Source organism: Capra hircus, chromosome 3, assembly GCF_001704415.2.
Source record: "Capra hircus breed San Clemente chromosome 3, ASM170441v1, whole genome shotgun sequence".
Lineage (NCBI taxonomy): Eukaryota > Metazoa > Chordata > Mammalia > Artiodactyla > Bovidae > Capra > Capra hircus.
This window is the reverse complement of record NC_030810.1, coordinates 36,447,072-36,465,984: the sequence shown is the minus strand read 5'-3', so window position 1 is coordinate 36,465,984 and position 18,913 is coordinate 36,447,072. Positions and strand designations below refer to the sequence as shown.

Sequence of the window (18,913 nt, the reverse complement as noted above, 5' to 3'; positions counted from 1 at the left end):
TGGGCTATATAGTCCATGGGGTTGCAAGAGAGGGACCCAACTTAGTGACTAAACCACCACCAAGAACAAGAAGCAGCTCCGACAGGAGAGGGTAAGGGAGAAAAAGAGAGGGCAATGGCAACATGGCACAGCCGCCCCAGTGTTTCGAAGAGCAGAATGTGTAAAATCAGTATGAAGTGGCTTGTGTATTCTGAGAGTTCCCTCCTCCAGTCCATTACCATACAACTCCACCAACCTCAGCAACTCAGATAAGTTCTATGTGTGCACAGAACAGAATCATGGGGAAAAGGCTCATTCCAACATCTAGGACACAGACCATGGGAGAGGGCATTGTACAGCTTGAAAAGAGACTTATCACTTAAACTAACTGCAGGTGTAGGAACCGAGAACCAAGGGACCTCAGCCTGAAAGCCCTCCCAGAAACATGCAGAAACACTGGGTGAGGTTCAGATTGTTTCAGTGTGTGGAGTGGAGGTTTGGGCTCATTCTAAGGGGCAAGAAAGCCACAGGTAATATCTAGGAACATAGATACATTTCAGTATTTAGGTCAAATGTTTAATAAAGCTCTTGTATGAACACCTACAGCTTAACTATTGCTGCTTCTTGCATAGTTTTTATCATTTGTACCCACTTTCATCACAGACCTTAAATACCTTCAGGAGATCAGTCAAAATTCATGGCAAATATTTATTTAAATATTCATCTTCCTTATTAGAATATATGTTTGATGAACACTGGGCTACACCTCATTTATCTTTATATTCCCATTGCCTAACACAAGGAGTAGCACATACATTATGAATAATAAATATACAGATGACTAAGAAAAGGGGTGGAATTACTTTTAAATATATATTTCCCTGAAAAGACTCTGAACTCCTAAAATGGTGGTTATCAGGGACGGCTGCTAAGTTGCATCAGTGGTGTCCGACTCTGTGCTACCCCATAGATGGCGGCCCACCAGGCTCCTCTGTCCCTGGGAGTCTCCAGGCAAGAATATTGGAGTGGGTGGCCATTTCCTTCTCCAATGCGTGAAAGTGAAGTCGCTCAGTTGCGTTCGACTCTTAGCGACCCCATGGACTGCAGCCTATCAGGCCCCTCCATGCATGGGATTCTCCAGGCAAGAGTACTGGACTAGGGGTGGGAAAATGCAAGAGATGTTACTTCAGGGTGCATACAACTAGTGGATAAGCAAGTCAGGAGCTCTAATACACAGTATGGTAATTATAGACAATGATACTATATTATACACATTAGACTTGCTAAGAGACTAGATCCTAATTGTTCCCAACAGTAGAAAATGATAACTGTGTAATGCCATAGAGGTGTCACCTAATGCTACAATGGCAATCATACTGCAACGTAAAGGTATCAAATCAGCTTTAAACATACAAGATGTTATATGTCAAATATATCTTAGTTTGAGAAAAACACTTTTTCAAAGGTATAGAGAACAAACGAGTGGTTATCAGTGGGGAGAGGAATGTGGGAAGGGGCAAGATAGGGATGGGAAAAACTTCAAGCTCCCGAGGGCAAGATCCATTCATTCACTCATTTGTTCACTCATCCTTCACTCCAAAATATTTATTTGATTGCCAGATACTATGTTTGGAACAGAAATTCCTTCCTACGAACACTGATTTCTTCCCCCCAGAGTAGTCTAGTCTACACTATCTAGAATAGCCATGTCCTCAAAATACATGTTAGGGAGACTGGAAGAAAACATTAGGGCTTCTATTTATTTTTATTTTGCATTTTCTAAAAAATGATGATGTATTTGTTATTAATAATGCCATCTCCCTCACTTGGTGCCTATGTCAGATTGTCACACGTGACCCATGGCATGTAACCCTATCCCTAGGGGAATGCGGAATTCTGCAAATCTCTCTTATTGGTTTAATTTTAAGCATATTGTGACACATGACTCTTTACATTAGTCAATGTTCAGCTAAAACAAGTGACGAGGTTGTCTAGTGTGGACTGATTAACCACTACTGGTGTATCATCACCACGGTCATTCTCTAACCTCATGTTTGCAATTTCCCTGGGAAGAAGGGGCAGGACACAGAGAAAACACATTGAAATAATACAATTATTGTACCAATAATACAAATTACTTGAGATTATTGTCACTGCTGAGTGTAAAGCATTCCAAGACATTTCAAAGCACCTCACTGCTTATCATCTGTGACAATGCCAGAGCCTTCCCCAGAAAAGCAAAGCAGCACTTCCTCTGCCCTTCACTAGCTGTTGGCCACGGATCTGCGCCTCAGCCTCCCCGAACCTCATCCTCCAGGTCTTAGATTAGGCCAAATTAAGACAACACAGTGCAACAATTTAAAGTGCCTAGCACACACACACACACACACTATTATTCTACTGAGGTCAGTTTTCTCACCACGCCTATTGATGCACAGAATCCACACTGGAAGAGCTCTGAACCCAGAATACAAATGTCCAACACAACAATGTATGATCAAGCGACCCCAACTTTGTTAAGCTACTGTATTCTGAAAGTATGATTTCCTGGGTCAATTTATATAGAGAAGTGCTACCCAAGTCTCTTACTTTGAGTGGCTTTTTCCCGTGGCCCTTACTATCAATTCTGCTTAGACAGAAGTGAATTTAATAATGTCTGTTGAGATGAATAAAAGGATGCATTCTGGAGATGATGAGCAGGCCCGGGCACAACTCCTCTTCACTGGCTCTTCCTGGTACCTGCTTTTCTCTTTTCCCCTCTCCTTCCAAAGGGAAAGTTAAAGGCTATTCTTAACTACTGGTCTACCACAGAGACTTTCGTATCTTTTCACTGTTAAAGACATCTTAAAATATTTTCCCTCTCATGGAGCCTATTTCTCAAAGTATTTAACCTACCATCTTTACTAAATACTGGATCATTTATCTCCCCTCCATCTTTTATTAGATGAATTCAAACTACAACTGCCAAGCAGGTCTCTCTCTGTGTTACATGACCAGTGAGCTCACAAAGTCAAAAGCAAAAACTGTCAGCTATGCTTCTTATTATCCAGGGAAAAATGCACAGTCTCTTTTAAGATTTTGTTTTCTTTGACTCCATTCAAGAACCACCAGTTGGTAACCACTGGTCAGGAACACTGTTAGTGCGTGTTGAATTTTACTTATGTATCTTTCATGATAGCAATTTGCAAATCTACTAGAACTCACTGCACATGCATGTCCTGAGCACTGCTACCTTTAGAACTGACTGATGCTCTGACAAGGTGACTCATCCCTTCTCTATATTAAAGATCTTACTTATAGTCCCAAACTGTAAGAAGGCATTACATTGAAAAGCTTTCAGTTTGGACAGCATTTGCAATTTTAAAAGATAAACCTCTCTAAGGAGTTAACATGATCTGTGAATGGGGGACATGCTAGGAATCAGATATCCTAATGAACTTTGTCTTACTCACTTGAAATGGAGAATTAACCGATTCTTTTAAATAATTCAGAAATCTAAAATCAAAGGGATGATGTACAAATTTCTATTGTACTGCACAAAAATGGGGAGTGGAAATAAACTCCTTATTTTTATGTTTTCAATAAAACTACATTCCTACATCTTTTCCAAGTGAAATACTTTCAAATTTATTGGCAGTCATAATTGTTTTATACCATCCAACAAATACAATGGCATCTGGTAAAAACACCTTACAACTACTTTTATACACTCCACCTTCAGCACAAAAATCAAATGAAAATTTAGTCCATTGTTTAAAAATAGTCACTGTTGATCCATATAGGAATAGTGCTTGAGACTGTAGGAAAAAGAGTAAAAATGTTCATACGAAAAATAAGAACATAATTTTTCCAAAAGAATGTAATTGTGCCCCCAAAATTAAAAACAAGAAACCGACACATTCCAGATTGCCATCTAGCACAGAGTTTGTTTCCATGAAGCAAAGAGGTGGATGAAAGGATGGTAGACTACACTTTGTTGTGCATGTCCTATGAATCACTACAAGTTCTGGGCAATATATACACATACACACATCCACAGAGATACATCCATATACATAATCTGCATAGAAACAGTCCTTTTTCAGTTCCGAGGATTAATTAAGCCTGTGGGTGCCTGAGCAAGGCTGAGGCAGATACCTAAGAGTATGAGATGCTCATCCTAAATGAGCAAACAACACGGGGAAGGAAAGAACGAACACTGCTTAAGCTCAAAACAAAAACAGCAACTAAAATACATTTCCTGAGAAGGCGATGGCATCCCACCTTATAAATAAGAAAACACAAGTCCAAAAGTTTGCCCAAATTTACATCATCAATAAGTTACAGAACCCGAGTTTGAATACTGTTCTTTCTGTAATGTAGCAATTAGCTTCTGACATGTAAGTTTGTAAACTCTGTCCTGTGAGTACTCTTTCTGCCTTCTTGACTGTGGGAAAGCTACCTAAATTCTTTTGTGTCTCAGTTTCCTCATCTGTAAAATGGGTACACTAATAATACCAATCTCCAAGGGTTGTATTGGAGTGAAATAAGATCATGAATCTAGACCTCTTGGCACAGTGCCTTGCTGTGGTGGCCACAAAAATGAGCCACTCATATCACATGTGACAAGAAGCACCACTGCCTGACAACTCCAATCTCTCCCCTCTGGATTTACTACCATGTTTGTTCCAGAGAGCTTCCTCCAGGCTCCCATTAAATGATTAAAGAAGAGGATACTAATGCAGACTGGTTCCTATGGGGAGAAAAAAAAAAAACACTTTATAACAAGTGACTGGCTCAAAGACTTTCCACTGGCCTGTACAAAACTTTCTTAGAAGCTCCCTCACGTCTAGGATTCTTCCTCCCCAATCCTCCTCCCTTTCCTCTCTCCTCTCACAGGTATCAGATCAGTATTGCAGTCTGAAGCCTCTGCAGCCAACCTGGCTCCCTCCCTTTATAGCTCACAGATGTTAGCCCCCCATATCCCTGCACATCTAATTCCGTAAGGGCATATTCTTCTTGGGAGACCTGAACTACCCCACCAGCACATGGAAAACCCACAACAAATGTGAGCCATTATCAACAGCATGACTGTTACCAGCAAATTCATTATTTTTGTCATTACCTGGCTCCAAAGCCCAACACAGTTTAGCCCTGATTTCCAAAAGTGCTTTCCTTGAATCTGTGGACATTATCCTTTCTTTAAGTTGGAGGGTACAAAGACCACATCATGTTCTTATAACACACTCAAACATGTTTTGTCACAGCTAGTAAAACAGCCCTAAATGAGAACATAATATATATTTAGATTCCTGTAGAGCATAAAGAAAATAGCACCGTTTATTTTCAAGTCAACCTAAAGGTCTTTTCTCTACCTTACTTTTGAATGTGGACTTTTCCAGTGCTGTGTGATTTGCCTGATTTTCTACTTTCGCCATCTTTCATGAGGCAACCAGTCTGCCAATATCTAGGACTTGCGACAAGATATACTTCCTTTGAAGATGTGACTCACATGATGTCCCTATGCCTTACTCAATTACAGTTCCACTAATTAAACTTACACACTGACCTGGATGGGTTGAATGGCTCTCAACTACAGTATTATACCTACTGACTATGCCACACAAGTGGCTTATTGTTCCAAGACAACGACTGGGCTACCGGCAGATGCAGAATGAATGGAATTTAAGCAGTTGAGTCATTAGAACTTCGTGTTACTCTTCTCAGGTCTCATTTCCAGCAGGTTAAATTCCAGTGGTTTGACCCTTTGTGATCACTGAAATCATCACAGACTAACTGAGCCGTTTCCCATACTGCTCTTACTGCTGCCCATGTAACCTCCATGGGAGTGTGCAGAGAACTAGGACTGGTGGCCAGATAAAATACATGACTTGGTTTAGATAAACAAGTCCTTTTTTGTAATAAATAGAGCCCATGTAATACTAAAATACTTATTTGTTGTGGTTCTGCAAAGCAAATTTAACTTGGTATCTTGTGTTTTTATTTGCTAAATCTAGCAACAATTGGGAGGCAAAAAAAAAAAATCAAGCTTCGTGGTCATGGACTTGAGACCTGAGGATTTACAATCTAAACAGAGTCCTGAGATAAGGGTTAAACTGCAGCCCCACAGATTTAGATCTCCATTAAATGAAAAAAAGAATTGTTTGCATGAGAGAGTACGTGAAGTCAAATATCCTATGCAAGTGACTCTGTTTTCAGTAACGTATGCATAAGGAAAACCTTTGGGGATACTAAAAGATACTGCCATGGCAGACGACAGTCTCCTTTGACAGTGCTATGAATTAGGCCTTTTTGCTTTGTTCACCACTCAACATTAAGTATCTAACACAGCGCAAGGGCTCAGGGTATATCCACTACATCAAGAAATGAATGGATTTGGTATGTGCATTCCTTTGTTGAGCATATTATAGTTTATCAAGGATTTGCTATGTCTTTCCTTGGCCAACAAAGTTCAGTATAATTTGGCTTCCTGCTAGCCCTGTTGCCAACTGCTCTTCTTTCACTTATGTGCCACAAGCCACCCTAACCCTGATTGTTCCTCCAACATGCCTCTGGGTCTTTCCATTTACTGTTCCCTCTTTCTAGAAGAGAAGTCCCAAATATCTGCATAGTTCTCTTCTTTACTGCCATCAAGTCTTAGCTCAAAAGTCAACAGGTCAAAAAGGCCTTCCCTGACTACCTTCTGTAATATAGTGCCCTATACTCCACTGTTTAGCCCTTGGGTGTGCATGCATGCTAAGTCGCTTCAGTCCTGTCCAACTCTGTAGCCCTCCAGGCTCCTCTGTCCATGGGATTCTCCAGACAAAAATACAGGAGTGGATTGCCATGCTTGCCTCCAGGTGATCTTCCCGACCCAGGGATGGAACCATATCTCTTTTGTCTCCTGAACTGGCAGGGGGTTCTTTACCCCCAGTGTCACCTAGAAAGCCCCGTTTTTCTTTATCTAGCTTTGTCTTTCTTCATAATATTTAACATCACCTGCTATATTATGTGTGTTTCCCTCCAGCAGAGATGTTATCTGTTTTACTCAGCAAATCTGGTTCTGAGAATACATCTGATAAATATTTGCTGAAAGAATGAATGAAGCCTTTTTCCCCTTACTAGATTACCAGGTCCTCCAGAATGGGAAGTCTGATCCATCGCTGTAGTCCCTCAATGCATCCAGCATATAGTCCAAATGTACCCAGCAGATTCTTAATAACTATCTGGGCTCCCCACGTGGCTCACTGGTAAAGAATCTACCTGCCAATGCAGGAGACACAAGAGATACAGATTGGATCCCCGGGTTGGGAAGATCCCCTGGAATAGGGAATGGCAACTCACTCCAATATTTTTGCCTGGAGAATCCCATGGACAGAGGAGCCTGACTGGCAGCATTCCATGGGGTCGCAAAGAGCTGGACATGACTGAGTGACTGAGCAAGCAGATGACTTATAAGAAAACTGAGGTGCAGGTCTTTAGGTGGCTTGGACAACTGATTTCTCCTTAACAGATGCTCAGTGTCAGGCTTATAATGGCAGCTCTCCTTTGCTAATCTGACCTATTCAGAAGCTGTGATTTCGCTTCTATTTGTTCATCTCTTGAGTTTACGAACTCAGCTTGCCGAGAAGCTCTCTGGTTGCAAAAATACTTACAGAGGTCTAAGAAAACACCGACTTTCCTTCATGGAGAGATTGTTGGAAACCTATTCCTATTGTGCTAGGATCCACCACCACATTCTTTATACTTTTCTCTTTGGATATTCGCCATACGATGCCTGTGGATAAGGCATATGAGACTCCCCTGTTCTCTTTGGGTTAAAATCAACCAAGTGTAGAACTTAACAATTGAGAAGGGGCAGAGTAATCTGCAGTAAATACTACCCCTCCCCCCACCTCGATTTGCGCTATCCCAGTAGATTTCCTTAACGACAAGGCAATGCCAAGGGAACAGAGTTGCCTGGAGCTAAGTGAAACCTGAAGAAGAGAAAAAGAATGAGGAAGCTGTAGAGGGAAAAGGTGCCAAAAGTCCTTGTGGTCACATGAATTTTTCTAGCAGACAACTAATCAATCTGGATTAGCGGCTCCAAATCCCCAAATAAATTATTTATATTGCATTCAGTTTACTAATATGATCCACAAATGGATAATTCTTTCCCCAAAATGATATACAGGATTTAAATCAACAAATTCACCCTCAAGTGTCAAATCAGACCCTATTATGTATGGCAAAGAGAGCTTATACACTATTCCTGACCCAAACTAGCTTCCCTGATAATTCACCATGTGGATTTTTCAGTGACAGAGAGAAGTACACAAAAGCGACTAATAGGAGTGCACTGTAGGTCCTTCTAAGAAGATCTGCCAAAGGTTCTATCAGGGCCTATCCAGGGTTCAAACCCAGGGAACAGAGAGCAGTGCAGACGGCGCGGCCCCTGAACAGCAGGCGCAGCACCCACCACAGCTTCTCCACGCCACTGCGACTTGACGGCGGCCGCTCATCTGATTTCTTTTCTGAGCCCAATTCAAATATGAACAGCATTGCTTCCTGTTTTGAGAATTGAGATCTATGGATATATTTACACAATCCCATATAAATATAAACAAACACTTAAAATCACTTTTCTATTTGATGTTTCTATTCTATGTTACATCCAAATGGTTGTTTCTCCTGGACCATGAGTCATAGACACAGAAGAAATTTGAGGATGAGAAAGACACCCCTTTATATCTTCTTTCCTCTATACAATTTGTGCGTGAGGGATTGGTGGTGGGGATAGGTTTGCGAGGGGTGGGGGTAGGGAGGGTTGTGTCTGGAATAGACCACCCAGCCAGTCCATTTCAGAATTTGGAAATCAGGGGAATAGGAGTCTAATCCATTCCCTATTTTGGCTACTAGCCAACCACTTAAAGTCTGTTCACCTAGTTAACCTGTATATGTAGACAATAAAATATCCCTAATGTGAGAAGTAAATGACTTTTTTAAAATGACAAATTTCCTCCTCCTCTTTTCAGTTGAAAAGGCTCTTTTACTACCCTGGATCCTGTAGTAAATAAAGCTCAGAGTACTCTATACTGTGTTAAGCCTGTGGAGGAAGCCTCCAGTCTCACCTGGTACCTCATCTTTCTAAACGCAAGATTCAAAAATTTACTTTGTTGGAGGCATTTCTAAAGAGCCCCTGCAAACAATGATGGATCACATTTGCTAACAATATTTAAGAAAGCACAATTCACCTGGCCTCAGACTGACATTTTAGATTAAACCAAATTCTAGTTCCCCAGTCTCTAAAACAAGATAGACTAGCTCCATCTCATTGCTGAAAATACATCAGTCAGAATTTAATTACACAGATCTGGAAACCAGAAGGCATTTAGGTTTCAATGTTTCCCTGAGTTGGGACCTTTACAATATTTAGAATATTGATCATTACTGTTATTGCTGCTATTTTGGTGGTCACTCTACTGTGTCTGTCCCTGCAGGGTTTTTGGAAAGAACACTGCTGAGAATAACTGTTGCTAGGTAATTGTAAAAGAAAGTCATGCAAATTATGAAATATTGACAAGCTTTATTTACAAGTCAATGGTGCTAGAGTGCTCCTGCTTTCCCAATAAAATGTTAACTGTTCAGCTGTGCACTGCCTTCAAAATTCCGAAAATGACACAACTAAAATGACCAATAATCAAAATAGTTCCTGAAACAGCAGTCCATTCAGTAGCAAGAAACAATTCTTAGCATTTAGAAACATGAATTTTATTTTACCTTCCAACTATGTACTAATAATATCATACTGCAATATATCTCCCATATATTTGAGGAAGTAATGAGAAAAAAGTTAAAGCAGAAGGCCTGAACTTTGTAATGATTATCAGATAAAAGAATGCTTGTCCAAAAGAGAAATATAAATTTATATTTCTTAGCTCACCACCAAGTTACAGAGTTAATCCTACATACAAATCTTAACTCAGGAAGTCAGTATCCTTGGAAGTTATTTCATAAGTATTGAAATACTCAAAATACAGAAATGAGTTACTAATGAAAGTGAAAGTGAAGTCGCTCAGTCGTGTCTGATTCTTTGCAACTCCATGGACAGTAGCCTACCAGGCTCCACTGTCCATGGATTTTCCAGGCAAGAATACTGGAGTGGGCTGCTATTTCCTCCTCCAGGGGATCTTCCCAACCCAGGGATCGAACGCGGGTCTTCTGCATTGCAGACAGACGCCTTACTATCTGAGCCACCAGGGAAGCCCACCAGTGAAATACTAACAACTGAGATTCCCTGTTCATCTAGCAACACTTAGCAACAATACCTAGTTTGGTGATACAAGATCATAAACAAAGATGCTGAACACGAGATCCAACCAATACTCCAGGGTGATTTTTGAACTGGCAGATAGAGCTGGAAATTTTCAAAATCGGGGGCAAACGTCATGATTAATGGCTTTCCACTGATTGCAAGCAAGTGGCCCACCTGAGAGTTGATGCCACCAACACACATGCAACTACCAGATAAATGAGGAAGAGTCAACATGATTAAACCTAAAGAAAATTATCTAAAGACCAACCCTGATTTCCTGCTATAAATATCACATTTTTAAAACCACTAAGATGAGATTATTATTATTAGCAGCTTGTATAAGTGATGAGAGATAGTAAATAGGAAAAACAAAATCTAATCAAAGCTTGTGAACACAGCTTTTCTTTTTCTGGCGCGGGAACTGTACACTATCTTCTCTTGTTTTAGCTAAGGGAGTCCCCGTTGGGGGTGTGCTTTCAGACTGCCAGTGCTGGACGACGCTACTCCCTCAGTCACTGCCTCAGTGTGGCCCCACGGAAGTGTGCCTGGAATTAAGCAGGAGGGCTATCACATGAGCTTCGCCCTCATGAATGCGTGACCCGATGCCACACAGAACCCAAGCTCTGGAGGACTGTTCATAGGCCCTGTAAGTACTGAGGAAGCATTGCGAGTATTCTGTGCCACAGAAACTCTTCACAGTAGCCAAAGTACCTCCTGGGAATTCATAAATGTGCTATGAGTAGATCTTCAAAGTCGCAGTCTAACATATAAGGCTTTAAACCTTCAGGAGCTCTTGAAAAGCCAGAAAGGGGATTTCTGTAACACGCAAAAGGATTGAATGAATGATAACAGTCAGATTGAAAACTTCAGGCTGAAGTAGGATTCCATTCTTTACGGTCATCAACCATAAACGAACATGATGGTATTTCATATCTTTGATCACACCTGCTCATTAGGGTGGGGTGAGGGTGGAGTTACAACTTGATCTACTATGTCCGTTAGAATAGCCCCGAGCTCTGGCTTCCCAGCACTATTAGTCATAGCTGTGTATGTGTGTCCATTTGTCATACATGCACAACTATACAACTTTCCCCCACAACCAAATTAGATTTCAACTTTTTCAGGGTTTTATTTTTTCTTAAAAACCTCTTGGTAAATCAACAGTGAGCAAATACTCAAAAACTATGTACCACTGTACAACTTTCCCCCATACTCAAATTAGATTTTCAACTTCTCCAGGGTTTTTTTTTTTTCTCCTTAAAAGCCTCTTGGTAAATCAATAATGAGCAAATACTCAAAAACCATTTGGGGATAATGACAGTTTATTTGTCTACCTATTAATTTTAATAAATACTAGGTATGTGTCGTGTTCAAAGCAACTAAAATTGGTCGTGAATTCTGTCCATCAACAGCTTATAGTTTTAATAAGGGAGATTCGATTGGGTTTGTGCCAAGGAAAAATTCAGCCCAGATTAAAGACATCTAAGTGAATTGCCATCCTTCTAGAATAACCTTCTTGGGCCTTCATTCTGAAGGCCCTAGCAACTCTGCGTCACTTCTGTAGTTCTCAACTCCTGAGAGGGAAACAGAATGTGAAGAAGAGAACTAAGCAACAAAAGAGATATGCCACTACAGGGATTACAGACAGATTTAAGAGACTTAAACCTGACATTTCGGAACAGCGTAGGTATCTACAGAAGATGTCTCTGTAGAGTCCTGGTTTATCGCTGACACTCTTCCTCTTTCTACTCCAAATCTCCCAGCTTGTTTCCTTTTGAATATGCATATCTCATTACAGATCTGAGCTTTGCCAGACATCCTGGAATGTGAAGTCAAGTGGGCCTTAGAAAGCATCACTATGAACAAAGCTGGTGGAGGTGATGGAATTCCAGTTGAGCTATTTCAAATCCTGAAAGATGATGCTGTGAAAGTGCTGCACTCAATATGCCAGCAAATTTGGAAAACTCAGCAGTGGCCACAGGACTGGAAAAGGTCAGTTTTCATTCCAATCCCAAAGAAAGGCAATGCCAAAAAATGCTCAAACTACCACACAATTGCACTCATTTCACATGCTAGTAAAGTAATGCTCAAAATTCTCCAAGCCAGGCTTCAGCAATACGTGAACTGTGAATTTCCTGATGTTCAAGCTGATTTTAGAAAAGGCAGAGGAACCAAAGATCAAATTGCCAACATCCGGTGGATCATGGAAAAAGCAAGAGAGTTCCAGAAAAACATCTATTTCTGCTTTATTGACTATGCCAAAGCCTTTGACTATGTGGATAACAATCAACTGTGGAAAATTCTGAAAGAGATGGGAATACCAGACCACCTGACCTGCCTCTTTAGAAATCTGTATGCAGGTCAGGAAGCAACAGTTAGAACTAGACATGGAACAACAGATTGGTTTCAAATAGGAAAAGGAGTACGTCAAGGCTGTATATTGTCACCCTGCTTATTTAACTTCTATGCAGAGTACATCATGAGAAACGCTGGACTGGAAGAAACACAAGCTGGAATCAAGATTGCCGGGAGAAATATCAATCACCTCAGATATGCAGATGACACCACCCTTATGGCAGAAAGTGAAGAGGAACTAAAAAGCCTCTTGATGAAAGTGAAAGAGGAGAGGGAAAAAGTTGGCTTAAAGCTCAACATTCAGAAAACGAAGATCATGGCATCCGGTCCCATCACTTCATGGGAAATAGATGGGGAAACAGTGGAAACAGTGTCAGACTTTATTTTTCGGGGCTCCAAAATCACTGCAGATGGTGACTGCAGCCATGAAATTAAAAGATGCTTACTCATTGGAAGAAAAGTTATGACCAACCTAGATTGTATATTCAAAAGCAGAGATATTACTTTGCCGACTAAGGTCCGTCTAGTCAAGGCTATGGTTTTTCCTTTGGTCATGTATGGATGTGAGAGTTGGACTGTGAAGAAGGCCGAGCGCCAAAGAATTGATGCTTTTGAACTGTGATGTTGGAGAAGACTCTTGAGAGTCCCTTGGACTGCAAGGAGGTCCAACCAATCCATTCTGAAGGAGATCAGCCCTGGGATTTCTTTGGAGGGAATGATGCTAAAGCTGAAACTCCAGTACTTTGGTCACCTCATGTGAAGAGTTGACTCATTGGAAAAGACTCTGATGCTGAGAGGGATTGGGGGCAGGAGGAGAAGGGGACAACAGAGGATGAGATGGCTGGATGACATCACTGACTCGATGGACGTGAGTCTGAGTGAACTCCGGGAGTTGGTGATGGACAGGGGGGCCTGGCATGCTGCAATTCATAGGGTCACAAAGAGTCAGACAGGACTGAGTAACTGAACTGAACTGATGGTTATCTTTGAGTGCTTACTATGAACCCACATTATGCTGTTTCACAGGCACATTCTCATTTTGTTACTCAGGAGCTAGGAAATTATAGTGTTCCTATTTTACTGATAAGAAGACTGAGATTGGGGCAACACCTTACTCAAAGTCACCCAGCCTCGTTTCATTTGAACTCAGGCCTGTTTGACTCTAGAGGTGGAGTTCATTACATTATACCAGTGTTGAGTTTCAGTGATTCTGACATTTTATCTCTGGGTTTCAGATAATTCCTTCAAAATTCCCATGTAATACTCTAATTGGACAAAGATTTGTTTTCTTTTACAGTTGAGTCTTAAGGGAGTACAAGAAAAGAAAGCAAAAATTCTGTAGAAATAGAGAGACTAGTTGCGCAGGGAAGAAACAGCTGCATCCACTTTAGGTAGAGTTACATGGCCTAGTTTATGGTTTTGGATGAAACAGCATGTTACCATTTGTCTATTCATTCTCCATGGTTTACTAGGAAAATACCATTCGTTTCCCATTACCTTTCTCTTCAAGAGCTAGGATAAAAAGAATACTATTTCCCCTCAAATATATACATAAAGAAGGAATAATGAGTTCCCACTTTATTTGAAGATCAGAGTCCGTCACTTCTTCATCCACCAAGATTTCAAAAGTTCTCTAAGAGTTTTGTTGATACATTTATGAGTGTTCTCTTCTTAAAAACAAAAATGAAAGAAACAAACAAACAAAAACCTTTCAGGAACTCATCTTCCATAACCTGGGGTAATGAAAACGAAAGAAGAGTCGATCAAAGCAACCCCAGAAAGTCATCTAATGCATCTAAATACCTAGTCCAGAAATCTTCATTTATTTTCCTTCAGGGATTATACATCTTTAAAAAAGAGGAAAAAAAATAATTTTTTTCCTCAAATAACTTCATCTGAGATTGACAAAAGGCAGAAAGAGGAAACTGAAGAGGCTGGTGTTCCTCTAGTGTGAACTCTAGTTGGAACTCTCTAAGATGAAGCAACATCTCTTTCTCTGAAATAAATAGAAATTTGAAACATAGGAATTTATTATTGTCTCTCCTGGATATTAATACTTTCCTTCTTTGAACTCACATGATCCTTCCCAAACGGTACTGTGAATCCTTGAGGTGGCACCAAGTGATCTGCGGTTAACAATGAACTTGGCTAGTCTCTCGTCTTTGGCCGAAAAATTCAGGCTCAATCCTGGTTGCTTTTTGGAATGGGAAATGCACAATATCGGTATTACAGCAGCTCCAGAAAGGCATGCCAGGCCTCTCATGCCCTCAATTTATATTTGCATGTGAACAGCTTGTCGGCCATTTTATGAAGACAGATGAATCGCAGGCCTGCAAGAGGGGCAGCCAGACCCAAACACGAGAACCACACACCCCAGCAGCCCACCAGTTCTTAACAGTGAAAATAAAATGAATACCTCTGGACACAACTTCAAGCCGATTATACATAGATATATTAAATGTAAAAAAGAGATATATAAGCCATCACCTATAAGTCAAATGGGAAATAAAGAGTGAAACTAGTCTATAAATATCACTCTTTAAAATGTCAACAGAAAGTAAGATGTAGCTGTTTATGACACTAAAAACAAGCCTTCAGAGGTCTCTTTCTCTCTCTCTCTCTTTTTTAATGCCTGCTGCGAAAAGACAACTTTGATACGTAAAATACCACCAAAATACCAGGATGAGGAGAGGAATAGCAAGACAGTGCATATTTAATATGGGAGCCCAGCAACACTGTAGAGAATTTCTGAGGCTTGGGAAATGAACAAATCCTGAGAAATCAGTGATAGGCTATTCAAAGTGATAAAATCAATCCTCCACCCCACAACACGGACATAATTCAGTTTACCTATCTATTCTAAAAGATCGGGTGGAGACCAAGACAGAAAAATAGAACAACAAAAATTAGACAGGAGGAATGAGGTCATTTTAAGTAAGTGAAAAACAAAATATTATACTAACTAGAAAAATCATACAAGGAATACTGAACAACAGTCAACTTTTATTTAGTGTAAAGTACTATGAAAGATACTACTGTGAGCATGTTATATATATTATCTTATTTAATTCTTCAACATGTCAGTAATATTATTACCGTACCACTTCAAAGAAGAAATAAGTCAGTACTCTGTGAGGGTAAATAACCTATTCAAAATTACAAAGGAAAGAAAGAATAGAAGCAGAATTTAAACACAGGTCTGACCCCACCGCCTGAGCTTTTAGCCACAGTGCCATATTCCCTTCGAAGGCCCTTCATGCTCAAGCTACCATTAGAGGCTTCAGCTCTTTCATCAAGGAAGAGCACTATGGAATTTTAGGAGATTATATCCATGAAAGTGTGTAATACAGTCTTTAGCCTGTGATGAGTACCACTAGTTCACTTCTCAGTTTTCACTGAAACTGATGGTTTTACTCAAATTCTAACCTATGACAACTGTTTTCATCCTTGAAGCACATATACTACACACTTAGTATTTTAGTGGATGCTACTGTGTTCATATATAAAGTGTGTATTCTAGGTTAATCAAATTCCTGCAATATACAGCTTATACATTTATGTAACTGACAAATTTTATACTGTCATGTACCCTTACTGTTTTAGACAACTTAAAGTGAAAATCTTTCAAAGGCAGACATCATTTTCTTACAGTAATTATTTAGCAGAAGCAAAAATCTTCCAAAAGGCCTCAAAAATACTTGTCAGTCAATAAACTTAAATCATCGTGAAGAAGATCGTGGGTCACTTGCCACATTAAAAGGAACTGAAATAAAAAGGCACTGGCTCCTCACTTATGCTGTAAATGATACTGATGAGGTAACTCAACCCTGCCTCACACAGTAACCAACTTTCCTGGGAACGAAGGTTCTGGATTCATGTCAATGTATGGCAAAACCAATACAGTATTGTAAAGTAAAATAAAGTAAAAATAAAAATTTAAATTAAAAAATAATAATAATAAAAAGAGTACCCTGATAGAGTTTGTGGCTGAGGGGAAGGGTTTGGGGCTGTTAAGAGTGATCCAGAAAATTCCTTAAGTTCTCAAAAACTGTTCTTACTGTGTGGGCCACCCACTCGGGCAGACCTTGAAGTCCTCCTACTTGGTTGGCTGCGGGCTACCATGGACTCTCAAAGCAGCAACCAGAGTCCCAAACTAAACTTACCATTTTCTGGCTGGTCCTTAATGTCAGCATCACTTGGCTGGCTGGGACTTTCAGATTGACTTGAATCTGAAAAACATAAAAATATGGCCAAAAATTACAGGGTCTGTGAAAGAAAGTGGATCAGAGGTGGCAGACTTCTCAAAAGGTTCAGCGTGTAAACCAGGAGAGAGAATATTACAGAGGTGACGTGATGATCAAAAAAGGAAGAAAGAAAAGTCAGGGCGGCAGCCACAGCAGCCCATGCCTTCAGAGAGGACTCTCGGTTCTGTTTACACCTCCGGCAGCACTTGGCTTGCGCCAGATCATAACTTAAAACTCTTCAGAAACCATCCTCCTACACAGAGACCCTTTCCAAACTGCTCTTCTCCATTATTTATACACTAGAGTCTGATAAAGACTTCATCCTTCATTACACACATCTGAAGCTTGATTCAGAACATAATAAAGTGTCAAAACATATTTTGAAGCTGGTATATAAAAGCAACCCAAACAACAGAAACAAGTTCTGTTGATATTTAGCTCCGTATTACAGCAACAGATTATGCAGGCTAACACCATTAAATACTAGAATCCTAATACTCTAGCGCCTTTACTTAAAACAACAGGGTCGCTCAAAGACATCTTTCTAAAAGGTATACATCTCCCCCCACTTGGTAATTACTCTTTTCCTCTTGTACCAACGCATCTGGGAGATCCCAAAGGGGCCTGTGAGCAAAAACAGGTTCTTGCACACCTTTATTGAATCGCATTTATTTTTTATTTTACTGATAAAACTACAACCATTTTTAAACTAAAAATTTAATCCAATCAATTTAACTTCGAAATGAGACAATTTAAAATAAAGTAACATATAATTTTAAGATGAGATAAACCAGTTAGATCAAAAACTTTCATAGAATTAGAAGTAAGCATACTTATGATACATTTTCTTGGGGAAAGGAGAAAAAAGGCAAACTATTTCAAGAAGAGAGTTTTTTACGTAAAGCATTTGTCTGAGACTTGAAACAGTATATAATATTATCAAAAAACCCAAAAAATTTTCTAGAAAAATCTCTGTATCTATGGAAAGCCTGGATCTGCACTTTACCTTGACTTCACAGAGTTAGAACGGGCTATCTGAAATCTGACCCCATTTTAGCAAGAAGTTCAATGCAGGATCAGAAGGTCATGACACTTCGCTGTGATTAAATTGAAAACGTTACTTCTATTTCACCAACAGAGTTACAGCTTTAGCACGCTCTTTCTTGCCAATACTGCACAAAGAAGCAGTACTACTAGTGGCCCTAGGTCGAGAAGCACTAATTTATTACTGTAAGAAAGACTCCCTGCTTTTAGGCAAATGAAGATTTTAATTATTGGAAAGTCCTTTTTTTTTAATGTCTATTTTAAAAATTTTAGATGCGCTTAACCTGGTGCATAGAGCAAAAATTCTAGATTGAGTCAAAGGTTCAAATGAGAAAAATCTGAATTTTTATTTAAGTCTGGCAAAGTGATAGCTTTTTATCATAATGTAACAATAGCCATAGTGAAAACACAAACCAAGAGTATTACAGTATTTCTCAAAAAGCCTTAGAGAAATTCTTCAGAATGAACCACAAAGTGAAATACAAAGCCTGCACTGAAAATTGGAACATAAACTGGAATATAAATTTATATGCGATCACATTTGAAATTTTAACTCAATCAATTAATATTACATTTATAGCAAGTGATTTTAAAATATGGCATGATTACCTTCTCTTTTTCTAAGGGAGTATTCTGTAACTTTGCAATTAAAAATTATAAATTAAACGTTCTTATAAGTAATTCAACATGTTTTAGGAGAAAGGCATACCTTCATTATTTGTGTACTGCAAATTTTTAAACCATTAATATCCACAATTGAAATCAGAGAAAGTATCTAAGTTTGTCTTAGGTAAAGTTAAAATTCTTCTTGATCATGTGCCAGTATAGATACCTAAAATTTTGCCAAACAGAACATGTTCTTTGGAATAAGACTAGTAAGCCTAACTTTCTATTTGATAGCTTAGCCGATGTTCTTTCTCTTGGTGTATAAATATCTTTATGACCAATCACTTCTTTGTGAACAAAAGGAAAAATATTTTTTATCTCAATTAATTTCAATATACCATACCCAATTACT

General features: G+C 39.5%; 1 protein-coding gene across 3 annotated transcripts in view; it reads right to left on the bottom strand.

Moving 5' to 3' along the window:
* Positions 1-18,913, bottom strand: part of NFIA (nuclear factor I A) — a 401,134-nt gene that overhangs the window by 185,308 nt on the left and 196,913 nt on the right. For all 3 annotated transcript variants that reach the window (XM_005678336.3, XM_005678338.3, XM_005678337.3), the window contains exon 3: positions 16,771-16,836. In XM_005678336.3, the coding sequence (XP_005678393.3) occupies positions 16,771-16,836 (66 nt within the window). The remainder of the gene's footprint in view (positions 1-16,770; positions 16,837-18,913) is intronic.